The sequence below is a fragment of the Antedon mediterranea genome, chromosome 1 (genome assembly GCF_964355755.1).
Source record: "Antedon mediterranea chromosome 1, ecAntMedi1.1, whole genome shotgun sequence".
Lineage (NCBI taxonomy): Eukaryota > Metazoa > Echinodermata > Crinoidea > Comatulida > Antedonidae > Antedon > Antedon mediterranea.
The window spans coordinates 23,023,955-23,034,796 of NC_092670.1; the positions used below are offsets into that span (position 1 = coordinate 23,023,955).

The 10,842-nt window shown below is 27.0% G+C and overlaps 1 protein-coding gene across 1 annotated transcript; it reads left to right on the plus strand.

Moving 5' to 3' along the window:
• Window positions 1-449: 449 nt before the first annotated feature.
• Window positions 450-2,676, plus strand: LOC140063467 (uncharacterized). The gene is made up of 4 exons (XM_072109829.1): window positions 450-482; window positions 1,454-1,654; window positions 2,067-2,125; window positions 2,503-2,676. Exons 1-4 carry the CDS (start codon window positions 477-479, stop codon window positions 2,645-2,647), a joined length of 411 nt encoding a protein of 136 aa, XP_071965930.1. The 5' UTR covers window positions 450-476; the 3' UTR covers window positions 2,648-2,676.
• Window positions 2,677-10,842: the final 8,166 nt, after the last annotated feature.

The following is a 10,842-nucleotide window of genomic DNA, read 5'->3' on the forward strand; positions in this document are numbered from 1 at the left end:
TTTACAGTTTCGTAATTTCTTACTTCAATTTGTACTTGTATATATAAACACAATAGGCAAAGAACATTAATTCTAAACCGTCCGGTGATATACTGAAATTTAATTAATTAATTTGAAACGATAAAGATGAGGAAATCTGTGAGAATGAGAAAAAGTCGCCCCAACCGAGACTCGAACTCGGACCGCCTGCTTGATATGCAGATGTCCTAACCATTAGACCACTGGAGCTTTCATGGTATTGTTCGAACTCGATTGGATAACGACTCTTTAACATTCTCGGCGTGGTACGGCGGAACAGCACTAGAATATTATTTTAATCATAATTTTTCTTTTGTGATTTTAAGGTTTTGACAAACATTGCTGATTTTGATATCAATATGGAAGTTGTTAGTAATTTTATCAGACCACCGACGGTGTCAATGTCAGCGGCTAGGGGAAGCCCGAAGAAAACGAGGTTATCTTTGAATGGAACAGTAATGAAGGTAACATTTTCTCTTGATTTAATCTAGGGCATAGGCTTATAGCACAGTTATGAAATTATGAGCTAGTTACGTTTCGTACCTTGCTTTTATTTCGACTCCAAATTTGTTATGGAACTTTATCCTGAATACCACACCTTAGAATTAGACATCATAATTACTTTTACGATGAATTACAGAAAAAGTAACAAATAAATCCTTTAAATTGAGGGATTTCCTGACCTGTTTTTTGCACATGGTTTGTAAATTTCGCTAATTGATGTTTATATGGAGCGCCAAAAGAGAAACTATAATAGAGATTCAAAACTGAGTGGAATGCGTCTACTTTTTATGCATCTATTTATGAAATACACGTTTTAATTTCCATTTTTTTTTTCAATAAAAATATTGTAACATGTTACTTCTGAAAACGTACTGAAGTTTGTGTATACAAAATTCAAAATTTACACGTCTGTAAAATCATTTAAAGAATTTATTTGTTACTTTTTATGTGATTCTTCTTCATACAAGTACTTTGAGCCCCAATTGTAAGGTGTGGTATTTACAATAAGTTACTTAACAAGTTTGAAGTCGAAAGGAAGTCTAAATAAAAACAGGTGCTAAACGGAACTAGTGGCGTTATGAACAGTTATAAATTTGGTACTTTGTTTAGACTTGAGGATGAATGAAGTTATATTATTATCATATTGGATTGTTTTATTTAGATACTCATTAATCAGTTTTACTATGCAATATGATGGATTATGATAAATAAACATTTTTTGTTTATCTTATTGAAGTAATAGATTTTCACCAGTAGTATATATTCAATTATAAACTATTAGACTATTAGTGTAGGCCTATTATAATTTGAAAATTGTTAATTTGGTAATATAGTTTTAATAATCAATTACTAGATTAAAAGAAACCCAAAAATATATAATATAGCACCAGTTTTAACATCACATGCCTTTGTTGTTTTTTTGTTGGTTTAGGTTGGTGAACTTTATGAAACACCAAGATATAAAAGAAGATTGTTGACATTAGGCAGTGGCCCAGATAATTGTATCGACGTAGTTTTGTGGGGGGAGACTGCCTCAAATGTATCGAGTGATATGAAAAATCAAGAACTAACCCTATCAGCACTAGTAATGGAAGACAAAGAGTTGAGAAGTACTCCATCAACAGTGTTGGAGGTATGCATTTTTTTTATTACTTTTTGGTAAATGAATAGGCCTATGCAACAGTGGTTTTGTTTTAAAATGAAAACAACATTGATATCATATTGAATAAATGTATAGAAAGTATTATAGAGTGCCAATATCTATCAATAGCTTGGGAAGTCATATTGAAACATTTTCTAATAAACATTGAATATTTTGTTAGAAATTATTTATAGCTTGTTTGAAAGCAATGTGTTATAGTATTGTCTCAACTCAAAAAAAGTATCAAAAAACATAATATTTGTATATTGTTTTATATTTAGGTTATTTTGGTGAGAGATAAATATCAATTAACTGTGTATATGTTGTAGATAAGGTTATTTTATATGTGTATTAAATCATAACCAATGTTCAATATATTTCATTTGTTTTTTTTGTGATGTAGGCTGGTGGAGTTAATTCAGTTGATGGTGTAATTGTGGCTGTAGGAGATGAAAATGATGGGTATGTACTTTTTTTGCAATGTTTAATTTGTTTATATTAAATTTGGTGATTGTGATATAATTGACTTAAAAAAAAATAATTTGTCCTAAAAAAATTGTTTTCAATATGCCATTTTAATGTGAAATAATAGTTTAATGAAATTAGAGAAAAAAGTTATTTACCTAAAAATACTGTAATTTAAGGCAAAAATAGTCAAAATGGTTGCTTTTGGTTAAGATGTGAAGATTTTGTTTCTTCTCTTAAACTACAAAATGGGTTATTTAAAGTCTAATGTTAATATTTTTTTTTCAAAGAATTTGTATTTGGGGGACAATGCATCTTTAAAATATTATATTTTATATGTATTTTGATTATTATAATGATTGTTTTGATTGCAGGTATCCTGTAGACATGTACATGGACAATGATTCTGTATTATACATACCAGAAGATCTACACTTTGATTTCAATATTAATTTGCCATGTCGTGTGAATTATTCTGCTAATAGTTTTGGGTGTATTACCGATATTCAATTTTTGTAAGGTAACAGTTGTTTGCAAGTTTGTTTTAATGCGTTTTTATTTTATATATTTGTTGAAAAGTAAATTTAATGATTTTGTACTTAAAATCATTAAATTTACTTTCATTATTTATTAATATACTGAATTAACATTGATTATTTAATAGACATATATGATAATCTTATGTACAAAATATACAATGCTAATTAATATTTAAAAAAAGTAATAAAGGAAATACATACCTCCAACACTGTTGAAGGGTAGTTCTTAACTCCTTTTCTTCCATTATAAGTGCTGATATTGTTAATTTGATTTGTCATAGCACCCGATAGACCCAAGGCTGCTTCCCCTCCACATAACTACGTCGATACAATTAAGTAGGCTAATGCCTAATGTCAACACTTTTTTTATATTTTGGTGTTTCATACGGTAATACATTAATTGCATACCTTAGATTTGTTTGTCAACCTTAACAAATTATTATCAAGAGTTGGTTTAAGTTTGGTTATCATAACCTTACTTCCAACATATAACATGAATAATTGTTTTGCTACTACACCTTCTGTGTCATTTATAAAGCAATTTTTTACTTTGGTATTATTACTTTAAATTACTGAACCAACACTGAATATCTCCGCTTCTTTGAAGATTCCCTCCGTTCAAATTTGTTAATTATAATTTTATCAATTTAAATGTTTTAAAAACAATATGTTATAAACCAACTAACCTATAAAGTTTAATAAACGCTGGATTTTAAAAATGTGAAGGTTGAAATGTCTTTCCTCTCAAATTTTTAAGTATTAAATTTGAGTAAATTTTTTTTTTTAAATGATGTAATTTGTTTCTAAATATTTTTATATTTATCGTCAGTGTAATTTGCTGCTGATTAAGATAAATATAAATGTGCATTTGAATATTTTTTTTTTTGATAATTAGTGTAATTTATTTGTAATTGAGATAAATTATTAATGTCAATTTAATGATTTTGTATTTATAAATTTGAATGATTTTTTTGCTAATTACAATACATAATGTAAAGTGTAATAATTGTGTATTATCAGTGTAATTTGTTGGTAAATGAGTTAATTAATGTAAATTTAATAATTGTGTATTTATAATCAGTGTAATTTGCTGCTAATTAAGATAAATGTAAATTTTGTATTATAATTTTTTTTATTTTGTTGTTAATTAAAATAATTTAAAATCAGTGTAAATGAGTTAAATGAATAATATAAATATATTAATTTTGTATTATATAAATTTATTTAATTATAAATAAAAGAATTCAAATTTATATTAATTATTTATCTTCATTATCAATAAATTACACTAATTATAAATACAACATTTAGGTTGCATGAAATATTATATTAGCAGTAAATTACACTGATTATAAACATAAAAACATTAAATTGACATTAATTTTTTAACTCATTTAGCAACAAGTCACTGATTTTGAGTAGAAAATCATGAAATTTACAATAATTATTTATTTAAAGTAGCACCAAAACTAAACTGATTATAAATACAAAATAATATCAATATGTTAAAGGGTGGTCTTACCTGTTATCTCTTTAATTTTGCTTACATTTTATTTAGCCTTAAATATTACCAAAACAACCACACAATTTGGTAAAAAACAGAAATTATGCATTATAACATCCCCTGAAATTACCTGTTTTTGTTTGACATCGTGTTGTCGTTACACGGAAATCAGCATACATTTAATAATTTTGTATTTATAATCAGTGTAATTTGCTGCTAATTTAGATAAACAATTTAAATTTTGTATTATAATCTTTGTACTTTGTTTTTAATTAAGATAATTTAAAATCAGTAAATTTAATAATCTTGTATTTATAATTGGTGTAATTTGTTGCTAATAAATATTTATTGTAAATTTTGTATATAATTAGTGTAATTTATTGCTAATTAAGATAAATAAATAATGTAAATTTGAATAATTTTTTTATTTATAATTTGTGTAATTTATTGGTAATTCAGATAAATTATTGATTTAAATTTAATGATTTTGTATTTATAATAATAATTTTTTTTCGTTTTGCTAATTACAATAGATAATATAAATTGTAATCATGTTGTATAATCAGTGTAATTTGCTGATGATTAAGATAAATAATGTAAATTTTGTATTTAATCAGTGTAATTTTTAGTTGGTAAATGAGTTAAATTATTAATGTAAATTTGATAATTTTGTATTAATAATCAGTGTAATTTACTGCTAATTATGATAAATAATGTACTTTTTTTTATTCTTTGTACTTTGTTGTTAATTGAGATAATTTAAATTATTCTAAATTATTGGTAGGCCTAAATGAGTTAAATGAATAAATAAATGTAAATATAATAATTTTGTATTATAATCGGTGTAATTTGCTGCTAATTAAGATAAAAAATGAATGTAATGTTTGCCACAAGATAACTATTAAATGCCATTGTGATATGATTTTAATTGTTTTAGTCATTTTTTGATTTTATTCCATTTATGTTAGCCGTTAGTTCTTACACAGTTATGAGGAAAATGGCTATTCAGCATTGTGGTCATAGGAGGTTACAAGAGTTTTGCAAAATCAGCACATTGTGTAACTTTAGTTGCAGTTTTATGGTAAAACCTTTTAACTACTCGATAAGCTAAATATTGCAAGTTTTGCTGTGATAGTGTAAAACCAGGTGGGTATAATAAACAAATAGCTAAAGGTTCAATATTAATCTTACCAATGTCGAAAAAAGCCGACAATGGAAAACGTCATCCAGCCACCAATGGCGAGAAAAGCCGACATGTAGAATGACCTCATTCAAATGAGATTTTAGCTAACTTCGTTCACCGAGAATGATTATCCTTGAAATTATCGAATAATCTGATTGTTTGTTACTTCAAAATCATTTTTTATTTGCTTTAAAAAACTTCTACTGATTCATAATTTATGGCTGCTAATGATGATGACACAGTTGATGAGGTGATCGATATTTTGTTTGCAGATGACAGGGACGAAAAAGATTTTGAAATCGGGGTACCGCAAACAAACTGGTGCAGAGTTACCGCTGCTTAGTACATCAGCTGTCTTTAGTATTTAACGAATTATTATTAATTAATTGGCCATTGTTTTTTTTTTTATGTATTTTAATAAAGGATACATTATTAATAATTGACAATTGTTGTATTCACTTACAACTAAGTATAACACATTTTGTTTATTTTTATGTAACGATTGTTTTTTTATTCAAGTCATAAATTGAGTCAAATTTTATTTTTTTACAAAACTGCCCAAACTGTTCAAAATTTGTGCATCCGTGTGCGCCATATTTTAAAAATCTGAACAACAGTTTTCAACTTTCGATAAACAATAATTGTTATAGTGTGACACTCAGCAGCAACGCACAAACTTCTCTCTGAGCGACGTGCCAAAGACATTGTTGACATTCCATTATGTAGGAAATCAACACGTGTACTTTTCTCGCAAATTAAGTGAACAGTGATGGCCAGGACAAGTTCACTAATTGGCGGTGAATAAAAGGTAACTGATATGCCGATCAAATAAAATGCCGTAAATAAAAAAAATTGCGAGAGAATTTGACGACCCCGGTGAACGACCTCGAAACGGACGACCCATAACACAAAACCGACGACCCCTACAGGCTAGCCTAGGCCTAAGTGTGGTATAACATTCCGAGGCCGAACATAGCCAAAGATCTTTAAACCATACCTTATATAATACTTGGAAGCAAGCAATTGATTGAAAAAATACATAAATATCGCCATTTGATACTGAATGTGTCGACACGAACAAACGGACAGATATGGAATGCAAAGAGTGCATCATTAAAACTGCATTTGACATGTTAAAAATAAATTAAAAAAAGAAAAAAATATGTGGTTGTTTTGATATTGTTTAAGGCTAAATAAAATGTAAAATAAATTAAACTCAGTGTAATTTGTTGCTAAATAGGTTAAATGGTTAATGTAAAGTTAATGTTTTTATATTTATAATCAGTTTAATTTGTTGCTAATAAATATTTCATGCAGCCTAAATGTTATATGTATAATTAGTGTAGTTTATTGATAATGAAGTATGGGTTAATTGATTAATGTAAAGTTAATGTTTGTAAATTTATAATCAGTGTAATTTGCTGCTAATAAATAATTAAATTTGGTATTATAATTAGTGTAATTTATTGGTAATGAAGATAAACAATGTAAATTTGAATAATTTTTTGTATTTATAATTAGTGTAATTTATTGATAATTTAAATAAATTATTAATGTCAATTTAATGATTTTTTATTTATAATCTGCAATTTTTTTTGCAAATTACAAAACACCCTTTTTTAATCAAATTTTTAACTTGAAGGCATCATCAAAATGTAATATAAAGATAGCAATTTAAATCTTAAATTATTTTGTGGTGCAACCTAGCATAGTTTTTTTTTTCATTGCTAGTCACCATATCGGGTAATATTTTGGATATATTTTACGTTGTGATTGGACATTTAGTTACTGCTGTTTTTGGTAATGACTGAACATGCGCACTTTATTGTTATATTGATCATTTGATTGGTTAAAAAATGTCATGCGCAAAAGTTGAGGTATAGTAGTACACGTAGCTAGTTAGGTAGTTAGTTGGAAAGAAAGTCAATGTAAAGCCAAGGTGTATGTATCATGATTGTGGAGAGAGGGATGTCGAAAATACGTAAATTGTATATACACTAGTCGAAAAATTTGAACGGAGGGAATCTTCCAAGAAGGAGCGGAGATCTTCGGTGTTGGTTCAGTGTTCGAATGTGGCGATACCAAGTAAAGTATTGGTATATAAATGAGACCGAAGGTGTAGGCCTAGTTGCAGAACGATTATTCATGTTAGAAGTTGAAAGAAAAGTTATGAACCGAAGTTAAATCAAGTCTTAATAATAATTGGTTGACACATCTAAGGTATGCAATTATTATTAATGTATATTTTTTGTTATTATAGGCCTACCTAGGCCTATATTTGTTTATTTAATTTACAAAAGTGCCATTTATTTGTTATTTATTAGGTCCTAGGCCACGTCTAGGCCTATGCCTATATGTTAATATAAAATAAAATCAGTTAAAAAGTTAAGACGGTACCTAAAAATATACTTATCCATGTTAACAATTATAATAGTTTAATACAATGTCATTTAATAAGATTTAGAAACCAGTTGATATAAATAATTGAATAATAAACAGACGTTAAATTAAAGGAATAGGGAGTAATTAATTGGTTTTTTTAAAAATTAATTTACTCAGTTATTTAATAATTAAAAATTTGAGGGGAAGGACATTTCAGTCTTGACATTTGTAATATCCGGTGTTTATTTAAACTTTGTCATCATGAAATTTGCAATTTGTAGACTAGCTAGTTGTAGGCCATTGGTAGGCCTAGAGGCCTATATAGGCTATATAACATTAAAATAAAATTTAAATTGATAAAATTAGAATTGAATTATAATAATGGTTATGCCCATATTGTGATCTCAGTATAATTGTAAACTCTGAGTCGTATGATTTTTTTTTAATAAATAACATTTTCTGATGTTTTTTCATTAAGTAAAGTAAGAAATGACCAACCTGTGTGGTAGGTCTAGGCCTATATACATATTTTGTTTTAATGATTATTTTTCTTTTGTGTTAATAGGTTTTTACAAATATTGCTGATTTTAATGTCAATATGGAAGTTGTTCGTAATTTTGTCAGATTACCGACGGTGTCAATGTCAACAGCTAGGGGAAGCCCGAAGAAAACGAGAATGGGACATTAATGAAGGTAACATTTTTTCTTTATTTAAGCTAGGCCTAGGCTTATAGCACAGTTATGAACGGCGCTAGTTTCGTTTCGTACCTGAACTTTATTTCGACTCCAAATTTGTTAAGGAACTTTATCCTGAATACCACACCTTTGAATTAAACCTCATATATGCTTTTACGATGTGGAGTTATAGAAAAAGTAACAAATAAATCCTTTAAATTGATGAATTTTAAATACGACGTGTTTCTCGCACACGGTTTGTCAATTTTTGCATATTGACGTTTTTATGGAGCGCCAAAATAGCAACTATAATAGAAGACTAAAAGTCAGTGAAATGTGTATAGGCAATTTAAGGCAAAAATAATCAAAATGGTTGCTTTTGGTTAAGATGCGGAAATTTTTGTTTCTTTTATTTTTTATGGAAGTGATTACTTCATTAAAACTAGAGTCTGATGATAATAACCTTTTTTTTTTTTAATAATTTTTCATGTATTTGGGGGACAATGCATCTTTAAAATATTATGTTTTATATCTATTTTGATTATTATAATGATTGTTTTGATTGCAGGTATCCTGTTGACATGTTAATGGAAAATGATGCTGTATTACACATATCAGAAGATCTACACTTTGATTTCAATGTTAATTTGCCATGTCGTGTGAATTATTCTGCCAATAGTTTTGGGTGTATTACCGATATTCAATTTTTGTAAGGTAACAATTATTTGCAAGTTTGTTTTAATGCATTTTTATTTTATATATTTGTTGAAAAGTAAATTTAATGATTTTGTACGTAAAATCATTAAATTTACTTTCATTATTTATTAATATACTGAATTAACATTGGTTATTTAATAGACATATATGATAATCTTATTTACAAAATATACAATGCTAATTAATATTTTAAAAAAGTAATAAAGGAAATAGATACCTACAACACTGTTGAAGGGTAGTTCTTAACTCCTTTTTTTCCATTATAAGTGCTGATATTGTTAATTTGATTTGTCATAGCACCAGACACACCCAAGGCTGCTCCCCCCCCCCCCACACATAACTACGTCGATACAATTAAGTAGGCTAATGCCTAATGTAAACACCTTTTTTATATTTTGGTGTTTCATAGGGTATACATTAATTGCATACCTTAGATTTGTTTGTCAACCTCTACGAATTATTATCAAGGCTCGGTTTAACTTCGGTTATCATAACCTTCCTTCCCACTTCTAACATGAATAAGCGTTTTGCTACTACACGGGTACTACACCTTCTGTCTCATTTATATAGCAATTTTTTACTTTGGTATTATTACTTTAAATTACTGAACCAACACTAAATATCTCCGCTCCTTCGAGATTTTCCCTCCGTTCAAATTTGTTAATTATAACTTTATCAATTTAAATGTTTAAAAAACAATATTATTATAAACCAACTAACCTATAAAGTTTAATAAACATTGGATTTTAAAAATATGAAGTCTGAAATGTCGCTCCCTGCAAATTTTTAAGTAATCAATTTCAGTAAATTAATTTTTTTTTAAATGATGTAATTTGTTTCTAAATGAGGTAAATGATTAATGTAAATTTAATATTTTAATATTTATAGTCAGTGTAATTTGCTGCTAATTAAGATAAAAATGTACATTTGAATATTTTTTTTTTTTTGATAATTAGTTTAATTTATTTGTAATTGAGATAAATTATTAATGTCAATTTAATGATTTTGTATTTATAATTGGTGAATTTTATTGCTAATTGTAATACATTATGTAAAGTGTAATAATAATGGTGTATTATCAGTGTAATTTGTTGATAAATGAGTTAATTAATGTAAATTTAATAATTGTGTATTTATAATCAGTGTAATTTGCTGCTAATTAAGATAAATAATGTATATTTTGTGTTATAATCTTTGTACTTTGTTGTTAATTAAGATAATTTAAAATCAGTGTAAATTATTGTTAGTCATAGCAGCCGACACTCTGGAGGCTGCTTCTTCCCACATAACTATGTCGATACATCACTATGTCATACAAGGCAATAAATACATTTTTTTGTTTCTTGAAATCGTAACATGTGATGGTAAAACTGATGCTATATTATATATATTTGGGTTTCCTTTAATTATATAATTAATTATATTAATAAATAATAGTTTATAATTGAATATATACATCTGGTGAATGTTTTATATCGACATAGACGTAGGCCTAATAACAAATAAATGGTACTTTTGTATATTAAATAAACAATTATAATAACAAAAAATATACATTAATTGCATACATTAGATTTGTCAACCTCAATGAATTATTATCAAGACTTGGTTTAACTTTGGTTATCATAACTTTTCTTCCCACTTCTAACATGAATAATCGTTCTGCTACTACACTTTCGGTATCATTTTTATAGCAATTCCTTACTTCGGTATC